This window comes from Gigantopelta aegis, chromosome 3 (genome assembly GCF_016097555.1).
Source record: "Gigantopelta aegis isolate Gae_Host chromosome 3, Gae_host_genome, whole genome shotgun sequence".
Taxonomy (NCBI): Eukaryota; Metazoa; Mollusca; class Gastropoda; order Neomphalida; family Peltospiridae; genus Gigantopelta; species Gigantopelta aegis.
This window is the reverse complement of record NC_054701.1, coordinates 52197419-52217642: the sequence shown is the minus strand read 5'-3', so window position 1 is coordinate 52217642 and position 20224 is coordinate 52197419. Positions and strand designations below refer to the sequence as shown.

The 20224-nt window shown below is 34.4% G+C and overlaps 1 protein-coding gene across 2 annotated transcripts in view; it reads right to left on the bottom strand.

Moving 5' to 3' along the window:
• The window catches only part of LOC121368222 (kinesin-like protein KIN-14E), an 89843-nt gene that overhangs the window by 36822 nt on the left and 32797 nt on the right, over nt 1-20224 (bottom strand). The window contains exons 3-7 of one of the 2 annotated variants that reach the window (XM_041492856.1): nt 14322-14432; nt 11728-11838; nt 7120-7302; nt 6032-6145; nt 3101-3209 (exon numbers count right to left, since the gene is read on the bottom strand). In XM_041492856.1, coding sequence (XP_041348790.1) covers nt 3101-3209; nt 6032-6145; nt 7120-7302; nt 11728-11838; nt 14322-14432 — 628 coding nt within the window. The remainder of the gene's footprint in view (nt 1-3100; nt 3210-6031; nt 6146-7119; nt 7303-11727; nt 11839-14321; nt 14433-20224) is intronic. The other variant, XM_041492857.1, reaches the window with a different exon arrangement.

The window sequence follows — 20224 nt, the reverse complement described above, 5'->3', positions numbered from 1 at the left end:
TAAGCCAGCACCAATTATATATTATTTTTCAATACAAAATAAACCACCATTGTCAGTGTTGAAATAACTGTATTATGTTTCGTACATAAATTAACCCACGTACTGAAACAATAATCGGAGTGTTTTCTTGGTTAATTGGTCTTTTCTTTCCGTGGCCTTTCTGTGGTTCCTGATTGGCAGGTGTATATTCAGACAATCCCCAGACACTGTGTCTAGAAACACTAAAAAGACGTGCCTCTTTTATGAAGATCACAGGATACTGTGTGATAACAGCACGGATACACCTCAAATAGTAATGGACATTACCAACCACCCTGCTTTATTACTGTAAGTAATTCTGTAAAACCCTTGATTAAATAGACTTTCTCATCTAAAATCACAAAAGTGACCAATTATGTCGTCCCAAAGAAAAGAAAAGTATCACTTGGGTATCGTGAGTGGTATTTTTTTGCTCGAATAGGCCTAATAGTATGCATTTTTTCTTTGGATTTAAAAAAAAAAAAAAATACTATAACTCCATTTCATTCTATTGATGTAACCTGAAATATATTTAGTTAAATAGTTTATTATACTATCAAGTCATTAATGTTGTTTTACAAGTCAGGTTGATGAAAGCGAAGCGCCTTGTCGTAAATTAGAGCGTTTGTTTACACTGTGCATAGAGAAGATGGACGGAGCTGACGTCACTTCGCCCCAAGCTATACCACCGGACGTCACAAAAACGAAACAAAATGGCTGCCCCCAGTTAGCAGGAATAACCATGTTTTTTATTAACTCTAAAATTACGCATTTTTCATTTGTTAAAGTGTCAGTATGTGTTGGTGGTCCGGGTATGTATCTTTCCAGCACATAAGGCTCTTGTTTGAGTTTACTCTACCTTTAAAGCAAGAGGCCATCAGTCTATACAGCTCCACTATTTAATTTTCAATCTTGTCATTACCGTATTTGACCGGAAATAAGACCATGTCTTTGAATAAGCCCCCCTCTGTTTTGATAGCATTTAAGAAATTAGGCCCTCATTCGTAAATAAGCCCACACCCAACTTCGTCACCTTATAAATAACTCGAAATTGCAAGTTTGCTCAAAGTTCATTTAAAAGGTCATACCTCCTGCAGATAATTAAACACAAATGTAACACAATATTTTACCACCAGTGAGATTTAGCATTCTAACAATAACAGTGTGTAACATTGTTTTCAATTTCATGCCTGCAGTATTTCTTTGAAGTATCCAAGCCCAAGTATGAACTAAAAACCAATGTCTATTTTTACCACCACACTGGGTCTGGAGTTAATGCTAATTAAGCAAATACCATATTCTGATTGGCTAAGAACAATGACCTTAGATTGACAATTTTTTGTAGTGTAAGCTGGCTGCCTGTGTCAGAAACGTGTATAAGCTATTGAGTTTGTTGTTAATTGATGTTGTTTTAAGTCTTCTCAGCATTAAATTTTGGATGTAAATAAACCTCACTGGTAAGTAATTGTAACATAGAAGGTGTGTTTCTGATAATTAGATACTAGTAAAAAACCCACAATTTAATTAATAAACAATTATTATTTATTAATAACAAATGGAACACTAATTAATAGATATGCTACTGAACGTTTTTTGTTTTCTTCCTAGTTCATTTAATTATTATTATTTATTTTAATTATTATCTTTTTTTTTTTCTCAACAAAACTGGCCCCTTGTCTGGGAATAAGCCCACCCCATGCTAAGCTCACAATGAGTTGTCTTGGACCCCTGGGCTTATTTCCGGTCAAATACGGTAGTTGATATTTCATTAATTTGTAAAGACCACCTTAGAATATCCATGTGTCAATTTTAAGAATTATCAAATCAAAACTGTATGAGACATATTTTGAGATTTGTTAAGTAACTTTTTATTATAATACATTTTAAGAAATTTGTTACCTAAATATTTTTTTTTTTTTAGGCTTGCTCTAATTGAAATAATGTTTTTCAAAACCAATGAATGAAAAGTCAAGAAAATAGAAATTGTCAATGTTAAGCTGCAGTTTTATTTATTTTATATTTAATTTGTTTTTAGAATCATTCATTAGTCAGTGGAAGCTGCATAGGAGAATCGCTGTTCTACACTTCAGAAATACTGAATCAAAAAGGAGACAGATTTTTTTCTTGTTACAGTTTAATATTTAAATTTTTTATTTAAATTAATTCCTGAATTGAGAAATGTGTTAATTTATAGAATTACAATATCAAGTTTCAGAATGATCCCATCAAAACTCTTGGAGAAGATAACGGTAGTTTAAAAGAAATCCACTCAGAATACCTCGGCCGAAGAGTGAGTACAAATCAAATATCTGATGTCTTCCAAATGGGTCAATATCAGAAGTCACAACTTATAAGTAGAACAGCCAGTATCAAGGCAGCTGTGTTAATTAGTAATCTGGATTAACTTTAACAAACAATTTATTGAAAAAATCTTTAATTTTTAATTTTTTGGAAATTTATGAAAATAGCCAAGATTTGAAAACTCACTGGGAATACCTCAGCCGAAGTGTGAGTACAATTCAAGGGTTCAAAGAAATAATAAAAGTACACTTTTTTGCGGAAGACATACAGACATAAGAAAACATCATGTGAACACTGCACAGAAAAAATAGTCTAAGTATACAGGGTTTTCTGAACTTTACTTCCTTTTTGCCAAGCTAAAATGGTGACACGTTTACAAATTCAGAGATCAATATCATAAAATGCAAAATTACGAGTCACCAGGCAGGCTATTGCCTTTAGTGAGCTTAGGTATTACCTCGTCTAGCAACTTTTTTGCCAGTTTTGGACAAGCAGGGTAAAAAAGGGAAATTTGAAAAAACAAAATGTGTAGATGCTCATTTCAAACCAAACTATTAAAGAGCTATTCATGCTGAACTTCCAGGATGATAATTGAGCGAGATTGCCTAATAACAACCTTTTTTCCAATGTTCCCTTCCTCATATGATGCACATGAATACAAGACATTATAATAACAGTACTAAACCATTCTCTAAAAGAATTTTTTTTTTTTTTTTATTTTGGTGAGGTTATATTTGGGTGTGGGTTTTAATGCCTATATTTGACTGGATGAACATATTACCATCTCCCTCGAGGTGTAGATACATGGATATACACTCGTCAACATTGTAGTTGCAGACCCGTAAAGCTGCAAGTATATCAAGCCGGTCATTCCAGTTGGGCACAGCCTCCTGTAACAAAGAATGATCAAAATACACGGTTTAGCTGCAAAATGGAAATCCACAGATAACATGCAAAAATGTATTATCTTAAGGATTTAAAAAAATCTTCCACATCTTAAATGTACAGATTAACCATTGATCAGCATAGAATATGAAAATAAACAAGCATTCTGGGAGTACCGCTAAAGCAATAAATCGCCATGACAGTCAAACTTGATCTCTAACAACCAGCCTAAGTGGTGTCGTGGTTAAGTCATTGGACATAAGGCTGGTAGATACAGGGTTCACAACCTGGTACAGGCTTCCACCAGAGAGATTTTTAACGACTCAATAAGTAGGTGCAAGATCACAAACCACTAACAACCCACTGTCCTGGACAGACAACCCAGATAGTTGAGGTGTGTGCCCAGGACAGCATGCTTGAACCTTAATTGGATATAAGCAGGAATAAAAGTTGAAATGATCTCTAACAGAACATGATAAAGCTACACACAAAATTTCAGCTCAATATCTTCAGGCATTGCAAAAAAGGTCTGAGAAACATATTTTTGTATCTCGTAAGTTCAAGGGCCATAACTCAATCAAAAATGGGTAAATCGCCATGAAAGTCAAACATGATCTGTAATAGTACATAATAAAGCTACACAAAACATTTCAGCTCCATATTTTGAGCCATTGCAAAACAAGAAGTCTGGGAAATAAATTTTTATATTTCCTTAGTTCAAGCACCATAACTCTGTCAAAAATTGATAAATCGTCATGAAAGTCAAACTACATCTATAAAAGTACATGATAAAGCTATACACAAAAGTTCAGCTCAATATTTTAAGGCATTGTGAAAATAACATCTGGAAAACTATATGTGGGACAGATGGACGGATGGACGGACAGAGAGACAGACAGAAGGATGGAGATGAAACTTATATCCCTTCCAGTTGGACTGGTAGGGGACTAATAATGAAGTAGAGCTTGTGTTCTTGATTAATCATCTGAAATGAATGTTTATTCTGCAAAAGCATAACACAATTTGAGCTGATCTGTTTTAAACTGCAAAAATTTAGATTTTCAAATCGAATGCACTGTCTGGTGCAAGTATTTCAAATTAAATTCATTATTGTGTATCTTGCAACAACTACCCAAATTATACATTGTTGTCATGGTACAGAAAGCATTCTCGAGAAAAAACAACACATTTTCTATGGGTTATGCAGAAATAGTTTAATAGAAAATAATGTTGACAAGAATTGATCTGATAAAATGCATAAGCTCTGACAAAGACTACCACTAAGCTACATCCACTCCAATAGAACTGACAGAAGCTCTACCACTGATCTATATCCACTCTGACAGAGCTGACAGAAGCTCTACCACTGATCTATATCCACTCTGACAGAACTGACAGAAGCTCTACCACTGATCTATATCCACTCTGACAGAACTGACAGAAGCTCTACCACTGATCTATATCCACTCTGACAGAACTGACAGAAGCTCTACCACTGATCTATATCCACTCTGACAGAGCTGACAGAAGCTCTACCACTGATCTATATCCACTCTGACAGAACTGACAGAAGCTCTACCACTGATCTATATCCACTCTGACAGAGCTGACAGAAGCTCTACCACTGATCTATATCCACTCTGACAGAACTGACAGAAGCTCTACTACTGTCCTACTTCCACTCTGACAGACGTTCCAATCTCATAAAACTCTAACAGAAGCTCTACCACTGAGCTACTTCCACTCTGGATAGAACTGACAAAAGCTCTACCACTGAGCTACATCTACCATTGAGCTACATCCACTCTGACAAAAGCTTTACCACTGAGCTACATCCACTCTGACAAAACTGACAGAAGCTCTACCACTGAGCTACATCACTCTGACAAAACTGACAGAAGCTCTACCACTGAGCTACATCACTCTGACAAAACTGACAGAAGCTCTACCACTGAGCTACATCACTCTGACAAAACTGACAGAAGCTCTACCACTGAGCTACATCCACTCTGACAAAACTGACAGAAGCTCTACCACTGAGCTACATCCACTCTGACAAAACTGACAGCTCTACCACTGAGCTACATCACTCTGACAAAACTGACAGAAGCTCTACCACTGAGCTACATCCACTCTGACAAAACTGACAGAAGCTCTACCACTGAGCTACATCCACTCTGACAAAACTGACAGAAGCTCTACCACTGAGCTACATCCACTCTGACAAAACTGACAGAAGCTCTACCACTGAGCTACATCCACTCTGACAAAACTGACAGAAGCTCTACCACTGAGCTACATACACTCTGACAAAACTGACAGAAGCTCTACCACTGAGCTACATACACTCTGACAAAACTGACAGAAGCTCTACCACTGAGCTACATACACTGACAGAACAGACAGACACTACCATCAACCTTCATCCACTCTGTTCGAATGCTGACAACAGTTCTACCACTGAGCTATATCTACTCAAACAGAACTAACATAAGTTCTACGACTGAGCTACTTCCACTGAAAGAACTGACAGAAGTTCCACAGAGTTCAATCCATTCTGATAAAACTCTGACAGACATTCAGACAGGACAGAAGCTCTACTACTGAGCTACGCTACTTTCACTCTGATCGAATGGACAAACCTTCTACTACTGAGCTACATCCACTCTGATAAAATTCTGATAGAAGTTCTACCATTGAGCTACATCCTACTTTTCCTTTTTACCAATAATTGTTTACTAATGTATAAAACTACAATTAAATGCAAGATAATTGTCAGTCAAGTCTATATTTTTTGCGAAGGTCATTCCTTGAAGGACTGCCTTACCATAACTTGATCAACCATGTTTCTGATCATCTCATGATGCAGCTCCCAACCCAGTGGCAATTTCAGCCAGGCACCGGTATCTCGGTCAAAAAAGCAGTGGGTGTATTGTTTCTCCTGAGAAAGAAATAATGCACATGTAATCAGAAAAACCTACTGTGAAGCCATGTAAATATACAAAAGCTAAATTGCAGTACTCTGTAAAACAAATATATTTAGTATTTAATACCAAAAGTATGATGAAAATAAGTCATTTTTGTGAACTGTACCAACAAGTCCTGTATCATGTCCTAATTTCTGTCTGAGAGAAAAACATGATATTATGATAATGGAAATTTTTTGTATTTTGTCATTTGAAAGGTTGTCTATAGGTTGTATAGTACCAAAGAAGAGAGTTCCGTGTCAAAGTTTGAGGTGTACCATCAAATATTTACGGGAGTAAAAGCAGCTGTGGGTGTGATTGGTAGTAATATGTGACACTGATTATTGTGCAAATACTATTATCCATCGACAATAAATAAATATACTTTTATTTGTTATACAGTTGTTATGCAGTATATACCAGAGGTTGAAACTAATACGGGGTACTCCAAAAAATGGAACTGCAATTTTCAGCAAAAATGACGGTTGCTATTAAAAACATTAATTAAATTTCTTAAATGGTGTGTGACACCCCATTTTCTTGCAGGTAGATTAGATGTGAGGTGCCACACTTTTTATTGCTGTACTTCCTGGGTGTGTTTGTGGTAGTGTTGCTCCTACTGGCAGTAGATAGTGGGACTTTTCCTATTAGCTCAGTTGGTAGAGAGCTGGATTCTCATACTGAGTCTGTGGTTCGAATCCCCTCAGTGGAGGTTGATTTTTCTGTTACATGTTGATACGCTGCTTATATTAGTTTTATTAGTAAATGTTATCATTATCGGCAATAGGAATTGATTTGGTCTATTAGAACCTATAGACAGCATATTTTAATGGCTAAATATTATAATGGCCTTCTAGTTCTAAAATGATAGTGATATTTTAACCTAGATATGTTCACCTAGGAAGAATGATAGAATACAGAATTCTTCATAGTAAAAATGTTAAATTACCGAAAAGAGATATGTTGGAATCTTTCCCCTACGTGGGTGATGTAATGAGCCAGCCCGGTCATCTTGGGTCTGAACAGAATATGATGTGTATGGGTCAGTGATTGCTGACCCTGATGACCCTGGTGGTCCTGATGGTCCTGATGGTCCTGATGCCTGTTGAGATGATGCAGTCTTCTGTCCATTCTGAAACAGTCAATAGAAGTTAAAGGCAGTCCACAGCATTCAAACAGTCCGAAACATTCAAACAGTCCACAGCTCACACAGTCAACAACATATGAACAGTCTCAGCGTTCACACACAGTCTAGTACAGTTCACAGCATTCACACACCATCCACAGCATTCAAACGTAAACTAACACAGTCTACACATTTCACTCTAACAATCCACTGCATTCAAACACCATCCATAGCATTCAAACATAAACTAACACAGTCTACATATTTCAAACACTCTTAACAATCCACAGCATTCAAACACCATTCACAGCATTCAAACATAAACTAACACATTCTACATATTTTAAACACTCTTAACAATCCACAGCATTCAAACACAGTCCAACATAGTTCACAGCATTAAAATACAGTCTAGCATGGTCCATAGCATTTACATACAGTGAACAATATACAAACACAACACTATTCACCAAATTTAAAACTTTAATCGAATCCACATATTTTCAACATTTTGGGGACTAAATTTACAACTAGCATTAGTGAAATTAGCAGTATAAATTTTCAGAATAAGCTGTTTGAAATTAAACAAATCATCAACAGATGGATGAAACAAAATTTTAACTCTTGGTAGAATTGCTGTCATTAAATCCCTACTTAAATATCAAAGCTTAATTATCACTTTCTTACTCTTCCCAACCCTCCCAGTGACTTTCTTTAACAATTAAGTTTGCAGTTACAACATATTTTGGAAAGTCTGTTTAATGGCTTGTATGGATTTTTTTTTCATATCAAATTTGTCCATTTTTTTTTATATAACTAAATCCATTTTCTACAATTTTAATATCTGTTTGGACAAAAAGCCTTTTTATAATGCTAAATGGCATCAGAAAGGTATTTCTCAAATTACAGACTTTTTTTTATTTTCTTATTTTACAAATTTCTTACTTTATGACAATTTTAAGATATTAATGATTTTAATGTGTCTTCTGTTACTTATTACAGTATTCGTCAAGCTGTAACAAAATACCTCAGAGTACTAAACTTTGGACACTTTGATTCTGTTGGATGGCACCAATGTTATGAGAAAATAGCTTAGGGTTCTATAGCTTATTGCTACATCTTATTAAATAAATGTAATGTCATAATTAAGGCACAGTTTAAATGGGAAGATTTCTTTTATTCTAACATTAACAGGATACAAATTTACTTTAAATCCTTTTTAAAACAATGCAGGATACAAAACTATGGTGGTTTCAGTGTCAATTGGTACCTAGAATAATCACTAAAAACATTTTTCTTCTAAAAATCAACAAGGCTGAAAGTAATCTTTGTTCATTTTGCAAGGGCTCTCCAGTGATGAGGAGGGGAGCTTCCTTTATATATTTTTCTGCTCAGATTGCCACTCCTGAAGAATCCATAGTCTCTAAACTTACACAACCAGGAATAGCTTTATTTCAATGGATCTATTTTTTGTGTAAACTCGATTTTTTTTTTTCTCCCCCTATTATACTGTCCACAAAATAATAATTACATTATTGCTGTATTCTTTTCTCAACTTCTTTTTGTTTTTCTACTAATATTTAAGGTATACTTTTCAAGCTCTTTATTTTCATCAAACTTCAATACATATCAATATTATGGTCAAATTGTCGGGTTTTCTATTCTGTACACCATCTAACACTCTTCCCTGGGAGTGTGAGGTATTTTCTATTCTGTACACCATCTAACACTCTTCCCTGGGAGTGTGAGGTATTTTCTATTCTGTACACCATCTAACACTCTTCCCTGGGAGTGTGAGGTGTATTGTAAAAAAAAAAAAAAATGTGAAAAAAAAAAAAACAGTCTAACACAGTCAACAGCATTCAAATAGTTTAACACAATTCACAATATTCAAACACAATTTAAAGTTGCATACCCTAATTTCAGCTTATGAAACATTTTTAGTATTAAAAACACCAGGATGACCAGAAACATTTCGGATATATGGAAATGAATAATCTAAATAATAAAATCTAAGTTACATCTGATTTCAATTATTAAAAATGGCTTTACTAGTAAAATATAAGCTGTAATGTTTAAAAACTAGGGTCTGTCTCTTTAACAGTTTACAGCATTCAAACACAGATTAGAGCATTCAAACACAATCCACAGCATTCAAACACAGATTAGAGCATTCAAACACAGTCCACATCATTCAAACACAGTCCACAGCATTCAAACACAGTCTAACAGTCCACAGCACTCAAACACAGTCCACAGCATTCAGTCTAGCACAGTCCACAGCACTCAAACACAGTCTAACATAGTCCACAGCACTCAAACACAGTCTAACACAGTCCACAGCATTCAAACACAGTCTAACACAGTCCACAGCACTCAAACACTGTCTAACAGTCCACAGCATTCAAACACAGTCTAACACAGCCCACAGCACTCAAACACTGTCTAACACAGCACACTATATTCAAACACTAACACAGTCCACAGCATTCAAACACTAACACAGTCCACAGCATTTAAACACAGTCTATAACATTCAAATAGTTGACAGTATAAAAAAAAATAGCCTACAATGCAATCAAACCCAGACTAATACAATTCACAGCATTTGAACATATTCTAATACAGTTCATAACAATCAAACACAGTTCGCAGCATTTGAACACAGAATAACACAGGTTACAAAAACGTTCAACAGACCACAACATTAAAACCCAATAACACTCTGCAGCATTCAAACACTGTCTAACATTGTCCACAATATTCAGACATAGTTTGACAATCCACAGCATTATATCACAGTTTAACACAGTATACAGCATTCAAGCAGGCCACATCATTCTAATACAGTTTAACACAGTATACAGCATTCAAACAGGCCACATCATTCTATTACAGTTTAACACAGTATACAGCATTCAAACAGTCCACAGCATTCTAATACAGTTAAGAAAATTAAGAAAATAATTTTAAAACATTAACATCTAGCTTCTAAAACAGGGCTTGAACTTAAGAGGGAGATAACAACATCAAAATGTCCATGTTACTTTTATATCTACAGCAAGCATACACTGAAGAACAGATCTTTGTAGTGTATGAAAATACAGTTTTATCAGATAATACATGTCAAATACCCTAACTGTTTTAGAAGGGTTCTTGAGCCACAAAGTAAACATTTGTATGTTGAAAAAGAAAACAAATTATGAAATGAGGAATTCTATTTTGGACATTGGATTATGTTAATTTTTTACAGTAACCATGATGCGGATAAAATATATACACTTGGTATATATATATATTATTCATTATTAGAAGTGCAAGCCAAATATACATAATAAGGGAGTTTGTGTCATGTGAAAAATTAATTTTTGCTGACTTAAAAAAACGTTTTGCTCTTCTATTATGCACTCTACAGACACTCGCAGAGAAAAAATTTAACATTTAAAACGGAAATATTATTAATATTATACATAGAAAAGTAATCATTCCGTTATATTTATTTGATGCAAAAGTTACTAGTTTAATATTGCTGTAAGCAAATTCAAAAGTGTTGTCAGTGAGCATTTTTTTATGGCAAAAATATTTCAAAATTAACAAATTCTTAAGATCGAGCCCTTGTAAAGAGTTGTATGCTTGAGTGCAGGAAGCCTTGGTACTACACATTAAAATAAAGAGTTGTATGCTGGAGTGCAGGAAGCCTTGGTACTACACATTAAAATAAAGAGTTGTATGCTGGAGTGCAGGAAGCCTTGGTACTACACATTAAAAGCAAGCAACATCTTATAATTTATACATAATGAGTATTAAACTTGGGAGAAAAAACCCACAAACATATTGTAAGTGACAGTGTAACCAGATAGGACTGTCTTGTGCATTTCTTTGTCAAATCACAGTGATCTTAAACATTTCCAATCAAAAATGTGTACTGTACAATACACAAATGCTATCAACTGTAAAGCAGGAAAATAAACGGGTAACGATGCTATCCTTTTTCTACTGTTGAAATCAACCAGTTTCTTTACAAGAAAGGTTATTATTGAGGACACAGTTTCTTTAACACAAGTAACAAGGTTGAAATCAATGTAGAAAGTTTAAAACAAAAGTCGATGACATCACAACAGCTGCCATCGACAATGTTTCACCTATATATCACCTTTTTACTTTGCAAAAGAGATAAAAACAAAATGAAAATGTCCACATGTTACTTCTACATGTATATCTACGGCAAGGTTATTATAATAGAGGACACAGAGTCTTTCATACAAGCCAAATGGTTACCAAGTCTAAACTATACAGGTCATTGATAATGTATGTCCACTTGTAAATAATGGCAATTACCTACTGGTGAACTACAAGTATTACAATACTACTTGAGTATATTTGTTTGGGCATTTTACTAGAAAGAAGATTGAAATTGATAAAAAATTTAACATTGTGTCGAGTGTCTTCTGCCACCTGTCCTCGTGGCTGGTCATCTTTCAAGATCTCATTGGAAACCAAGTGGCCCTGGTTGTACCATTCATATGGAAATGGCTGCCACTCCTGCAGAAGGAACAGAAATAAAACATTAGAAAACAGTTACTTGTAGCAGTAAGCTATTCAACCTAGGTCACAGTAAATAGTTTGCATTAAAAAAAATGTTTTAAAACACCAAATATAAGGACCGTTTGCCTTTGATACACTAATGTCTATTTTATATATTAATTATGGTGAATTGGTAAATACTTAATAAAAACTTACAATGAAGTAAACATTTTTGTGCAAATTATGTCATGTACTGTAACATGCATTTAGGTGGAACGACTTGAGTATTAAATTCACTTTGAAATGTTAACAAAAACTATTGACTATTATAGAGGCAAAACCTTTGTACAAAATTCCAAGTTATACAATTTTCATTCTCAGTGAATGTACCGATTTACATCTATTATAATTTGCATAAAATTAACATTCAAAAAAATATTTTTGAAGTATATCAATTTATTAAATTAATCATTCTGATACCTATTCATCATCAGTATATGTTTCCAGCAATGGCTAAGGTATGTATAAATAAGTATATTTTGTTAACTATTTCAACAGCAAGGCAATAGTGAAAAAACAACCCAAGATGCCCATGATCAACTGAGTAAATTGTTGACCTCCACCAGAATCATGAAGTGCACAACACCCATTTTCCTGCTGGTCAGAATGACCAAACACAGGGAAGATATATGGAGAATAACTGGTTATTACCCTAAGGTATCGACTTTATCATGCAAAGATTGGAATGGCTAATATTCTGCAAGACTGCTGAGTGGCATTTGTTATTCGATCTGAGCAGGATAAAGCTGATACCTTAAGACAGTAACCGGTTATTTTATTTATCCTGCAATCCTACAGGAATAATCAGAAATCATTATTTATTCCAGTTTTTATACTCAAATCAAGTATCATCAACCTAGCAAGGCTTTTACAGTATGATGTCATACAAGATACACAACATCATTCTTTGTAAGACACTAGCTACATTCTGTCTCATTCAAAAAGCATTTCTAAACTAATTCATAAATAAATATACAATTTTGTATCTTTATCGTGACACTAAATGTTATTTATATATACAGTACTAAAATGAATTATTTAAAGTGATTGCAGGATAAATGGGAGAAAATACAAGATTAATATAGGCTACAATATCATGTTTATACTGAAATAAATGACATCCCAGGTTTACTACTGTTAACTGATTTTGAAAAAGCTTTTCATTTGATATCCTAGTGTTTTATGTATAGCCAGAGGTTGGGTTGGTGGGGGCCATGACCCAAAACATCTCGCCCCCCCCCCCCCCCTACTGTTATACATGTACCGGTATATATATATACACACACACAAATATTGGCTTGTCTTCGTTCTGACCCCCCCCCCCCCCACTCCTTATAAAATCTTGGCCAATTAAGCCAGTAGAATACAGACTGACTATTTTATTTCCCCCTACCCCTGCTTTTGACCCAATCCTTTCTTTGCAGACTGTAATACATGTAGCGAAGCAGTCCACTAACCTGAGAGTTCCAGTCATCAAGGTAAAACCGCTGCCTGTTGTTTTATAAGAATAACAGTACATGTGAAAACCAGTCCACTAACCTGAGAGTTCCAGTCATCAAGGTAAAACCGCTGCCTGTTGTTTTATAAGAATAACAGTACATGTGAAAACCAGTCCACTAACCTGAGAGTTCCAGTCATCAAGGTAAAACCGCTGCCTGTTGTTTTATAAGAATAACAGTACATGTGAAAACCAGTCCACTAACCTGAGAGTTCCAGTCATCAAGGTAAAACCGCTGCCTGTTGTTTTATAAGAATAACAGTACATGTGAAAACCAGTCCACTAACCTGAGAGTTCCAGTCATCAAGGTAAAACCGCTGCCTGTTGTTTTATAAGAATAACAGTACATGTGAAAACCAGTCCACTAACCTGAGAGTTCCAGTCATCAAGGTAAAACCGCTGCCTGTTGTTTTATAAGAATAACAGTACATGTGAAAACCAGTCCACTAACCTGAGAGTTCCAGTCATCAAGGTAAAACCGCTGCCTGTTGTTTTATAAGAATAACAGTACATGTGAAAACCAGTCCACTAACCTGAGAGTTCCAGTCATCAAGGTAAAACCGCTGCCTGTTGTTTTATAAGAATAACAGTACATGTGAAAACCAGTCCACTAACCTGAGAGTTCCAGTCATCAAGGTAAAACCGCTGCCTGTTGTTTTATAAGAATAACAGTACATGTGAAAACCAGTCCACTAACCTGAGAGTTCCAGTCATCAAGGTAAAACCGCTGCCTGTTGTTTTATAAGAATAACAGTACATGTGAAAACCAGTCCACTAACCTGAGAGTTCCAGTCATCAAGGTAAAACCGCTGCCTGTTGTTTTATAAGAATAACAGTACATGTGAAAACCAGTCCACTAACCTGAGAGTTCCAGTCATCAAGGTAAAACCGCTGCCTGTTGTTTTATAAGAATAACAGTACATGTGAAAACCAGTCCACTAACCTGAGAGTTCCAGTCATCAAGGTAAAACCGCTGCCTGTTGGTGTACAGACACTGAAACTCTCGCTTTAATCCTTCATGAACAAATGTTTCAAATACAATGGCATCTGATCCCTGAAATCAGAACATTAATGATTGAATTAATACAGGTTGTGAAAAATACAACACAGTGGTTGCCTAAACAGGTCATGAGAAGAGTTAACAAAGCTTTATCTGAAATAAAAGTTACAACAGAGAATTGCTAGTTACAAGGAATACCATCAGGGGTGTAGAAATGGAAAATATTTCACTAGCTCACTGGACCGGAACCAACTAAAATTACTAGCCTGCCAGAATTTCTACTAGTCCACCAGCCTATATAACAATGTTATTGTTTAACAATAATATAATATACGCGGTCTTCACTTCAAATGATGTCTATATGTATTTAATTAAAAAATCATTATTAAGGGCACTTGGTAAGTTATCAACATCATGTGGAATCTATAAATTTTGAAATATTCTGGTAAAGACTAAGTTTTTCAAATGTCTTTCATATGGATTTACAAAATTCAAATGACACCCCTCAAGTATTTAACAAAACCATCTATTCAAAACATACTGGCAACATATACTTTCATCGTAAACAAGCCATTTCTAGCTCTGTTTTCGGGATGTCGAGCTTGTGTAGTTCGAAAGTCCGAAGTTATTAGTGCGATACATGTATTGTTTTTTTTGTTTGTTTTTTTTAAACTTTTTTTTTGAATGGTTTGGAATTTTGGCATGCGTCACAGATTTGATGAAAAAACAAATTAGTCAGAAAAAGACAGATCGACTGGTAATTGCATTTCTTAACTCATCCACCAGAATACTTACTCACATTTGGTGAGCGGGCGAGTATTTTCTGCACCCTTGACCATCAACACATGGTGTATCACATACATTCAAACAAATGAAATATTACAGCTTCTTACCATTATACAGTATTTTACAACAGCTTTTTCAGAATATTCTTAAAAATTAAATACAATACGGGATGGACAGAAAACAACAAAAAAGTCTGGGAAACTTTATTTCAATAAATATATCAGTTGGTTAAACAAATAGATTGGCCTTTTTCACTCGGGCTTCATCAACCCGCACAGTATTAACATTCTAAAGAAAATAATTAATGCATTTCTCAAGTTATACATGTGCTGGTATATTAGTTTCAAAAACATGATCAATCTACCTTGTGAATGAGACCAGCAATGTAATAATATTTCTCTCATGTCATGCACAACGATTAACGCACAAATACTTGTTAACCATTTGTACGTCAGATCACTGGCCAGGCTAATTACACTGAGACAGTGAAATCAATGGATACCACGCTGCTCATTGTTTATTCCATTAAATATACCATCAACTGAGACAGAAACAAATGATTGTCTGACACCACAAGAGAATTTAATATTTAACTGGGATTTTCTGTCCTGTTTGTGTGAAGAGCTCAAAAGAAGAGAAAAGAACAAGTGTTTCTTTAATATGTGATCAGGGTCTATTGCATGCAACTGAGACAGTTTGAAACAAACAGACCACTGCATGCAATACTGTAGGTGATATTCTCTTTGATTAGATGCAAGATATGTTTAAGTATTTTTCCACCAGCAGTGGAGCACTGGGGAATAGATTTTTCACATTTTGAACAGAATTCAATAGAAGACAAAACGGTTATGTGTAAATGTTTAAGTATTCAGAGTACCCACATAATTAAAATAAATTACTGCAAAACATGAGGGTAAGCTGTGATGTCTGCATCAAAAGAAATGAAAGATGTTAACAAACCATTTAAGTTGCAGTAACAGAATCCCAGTACCACTTCCCAGCCAGTTTTACCAGCCCTTTCTCACTAACAACTAGCCTATACTGTCCTGCACATACAGCCCAGATAGCTGACCTGTGTATGTGGGCTAAGGACAGCATGCTTGAACTGTATAAACACTCAAATTAAATTGAAATAAAATGAAAGGAATGATTGTGTAATGCACCCAGCACATCTTAAACTACTGTTATTGGGCATCTAACACTGTTGCTATTGCATGGGTGTCTAACACTACTGCCACTGGTTATCTAACACTACTGATAAGGAAGAATCAAGGTACGACCCAGACAGTGTGCAGTAGTGTGTGAAGTAGGTCATGGTGACATAGTTATGGAGAGTTTGATGATCTTGCTCCGGAAATAAAAAGTTTACAGATGGATGTACAGATGGACATACAGACATACAAATGGATGGATGGATGAACAGACGGCTAACTCCATACTATAATATGACCCATCAAAGACGGGCATATAAAAACATTCCCAAATATTTCTCTATTAGTTTGTTCCCCAGAGGGTCATTGTACCAAGTTTCAGAACAACTGAATCAAAATTGTAGAAGATAGACTTCAAAGGAAACGTTGATGGGTGGACAGACACAGGACAAATAGGTGTTAAGTAGGGGGTGTAGTTTTAGTTTAATAACAGTTTGAGGTGAATAAAGCACCATTCTCGACTTTCTTGATATCTGGTAACCTGAAGAGCTGTTCTTCATTCATTTCAATGTCTGCTGTCAATGGGCCCATTGGGCTATTTCTAACTCCAATCAGTGCTCAAAAACTTCTGTAACAAAGGCTGTGTTATGTTGCATATCAAAGATCACATGCTGCAAATCAAAAAGAATAGCACACAAAGTGGCTGCAGAGGGTTTCCTATCTAATTATCTCTACAGTCCTTAACCATAGATCCGACACTAACTAACTGTAATTAAAAATGTCCTAAGTGTGTCATTAAATAAAGCATTTGTTTATTTCTTTCTTTCAGCTAGTACTATGGATTAACAAGGTTCCAAGTGTTTGAGATATTTAAAGTTTAAGAGTGCAATTTCTCCCACAACTCACCACCTTCCTAACACCAGTTGTTTTAGGAAGACATTCCTCCCTCTTAAGGTTTTTTCAATCGCCTTTTAATATTGTTCTTTCATTCAAAATTCATATTTTATATTTGGAAAACATAGCTGAAATACATGTAATCATAATTTCTTGTGTTACTTGTATACATTTCTACCAACAAGTACAAAACTGTAATAGTAATGTACATGCATTTGAATTTTGGGAAATGGAACAGGCGCCTTACTGAAATACTGTGTTGAAAAGGAGAAAATGTCATCTGTGGAGGAAACTATCTGCTGCAGGACACTATATTAACATGTGTAACATGCCAGTGTCCTACTCACACAGGCTACTGATGGTGTATATTACAGGGTGTCACAGGTGGTGCAAATATAAAAAGGGCCAAGCCAGTCAGTTATAAATAAACCAAAATGTGACAAAATAATAAAAGTGCTAACTGAGTGTTTTCAGCATAAATATTCAAGATCTGAAATATCAAACTCACCTTAACAAAACTGTCCTGTATGGAGCATTGTAAAAGAGGAAGATATGTAATTGCTTACTCTTTGACAAGCGATATTAATAATAACAAAACTGGATCTAATAACACTGTCATAGTAGTGTTATTTGTATTAGGAAGAATTTTATTTCTTAATTAGTTATGATGTACAGAAATATGATATAAACAAAAAGAGTACTTTGTATTACAAGAACACCACATCGTAAACATAGGATGTAGATTACATTTTTGGTAACACTTAAAACCTACTACGGTAGTTTGGTGCATTTGTGTATCAGTGAATGTCAGAGTTCTCATTGCATACCATATTACAGGTTGCAGGTAGATGATCTCTAAGCAAATATTAACCTGACTTTAACAAAATGATGACAAGTAGTCAGATGTTCAGATAGAAAACATTTTCCATTGATTTGCATTACATGTCAGCATGCAAACCAGAAAGTAGTCCATCTTCCCCCCAATTTTTTTCAAATAAATTTTCAAAATTTAAAAACCTTTTTAATTCCATTTTTTTTTAAATATAGAGACTACAATGTATTATTGCAAAAGAGAATTCATAATAGAAATAATCTGTAGTTTAGTGTTTGTGACATCTCAGCATGCACAATACATAATATTAATCTTACTGACTGTATAGGGACATTAAAATTATATTCTATTGAAATACAACTGTAAGGTTTAATTAGCACAGATTAATAAGTACAAGTACACGTAGCAATAATTAATAAATACAAGTAGCAATAAGTACATTTGGATCTTTAAGTGAATATGAAACAACAATACACAACCCATTTCTCAGCATGTTTATATTGATTTGTAAGCTGTATGGTATGTTGCTATAATAACCACTAACAAACAATATGGTCTATTGATTATCACCCGCTAACCACTTTTGTTTGCTAAAAAAAACATACAGCTATATGTCAGTTTGATCTCTAATGATCTCTAATGATCTGTTGAAGTAACAGACATAAAACTTAAAAGAATATATAGTTTTTAAGAAAAGAAAGGCAGTTGTTAGATTTATATTGAAACAAATACATGTATATAATGCAAAGTCAATCTATTCATTAATTATTGATACAGGTACAAATTCACATGTACAAGTGATGTGAGAAACACAATGAAAGCAAACAGTTACCAAGCTGTTTTCCACATAAACACTAGCTACTGGGAGAAACATTCGGACAAGACTAATCAACAAGCATTTGTACCACAGTGTGCTAACAGTAAATGTTGCTTTTTTTATCATCTTTTATCACCCCAAAAGCAACTATACCTGATTATTCATATTTTCCATTAAGTATATAACTAGGACAGGATTAGCTTAATTTTTTCTTCCAAGTAACATTTTCCATTATCAACACAACTGCTTAAACTACATGAAGAAAAAAATGCAATTCAATGAAAATACACTTTTCAAATAGAGTGTCATGGAAAAAGTAGAAAGTAAGGTCTAATCATTGTGCTTCAACAATGGAACATGGTTGAGCCAATTAACCTGTCTACATATAGTCCTCTCCAGGACTGGTATACTGGAATGCTGGTATACTAGCCTCCAATCCATAATTGTATATATCTTTGTTATATATGTAACCAGTTTTATTAAGCATTTGTAGAAGATATATATATATATATATATTTGTTTTCGTCTGTTAATATATGTAACCAGTTTTATTAAGCATTTGTAGAAGATATATATATATTTGTTTTCATCTGTTAATATATGTAACCAGTTTTATTAAGCATTTGTAGAAGATATATATATATATATATATATATTTGTTTTTGTCTGTTAATATATGGAACCAGTTTTATTAAGCATTTGTAGAAGATATATATATATTTGATTTCGTCTGTTAATTTTAGATTGGAATCTAAACTGGAAGGTACATTAATTTTAGAGATAATATATGTTGATAATAATTAGATTTTGCTTTAACCTGATAATTTGATAAAGAAAAAAAATTACAACATTTGAGATGTGATTTTTATTTTTTATTTTTTTAAAACTTGCTGTCATGCTTGGGTCAGAGTAAATCACCAGCCATGGGCAACAGTTAACCGTATTCTATCATAAGTCTAATAGAATATTTAGACCTGTCAACCTTCCTGGATTGCGCCATATTTTATCAAGTCTCCTGTTCTACCGCCGGGACAACGTTTCTCCTGGAAGATCCTTATTTTCTAAGCATAAAAATGTTTTGAAGCTTCTGTAGTTGTGTACTGACATTCAGTGTTGCCATATATATAAAACTAAACCTGATCAATCCAATTTAGGCCTAATAACACCTCTGACTTGTAAAACATCGCCACACAGGAATACATAATGCAACTAGCTATGTCATGATTAAACACATCAAAACATAATCACATGTCAAGGCAATTCAACAAAAAGACCAATGTAACTATATACATGTATCAGGTAGGTTAATATATTTGTGTAGTAAAACATTGGTAACAAGAGTACACTTCATAGGATTATTTTTGTG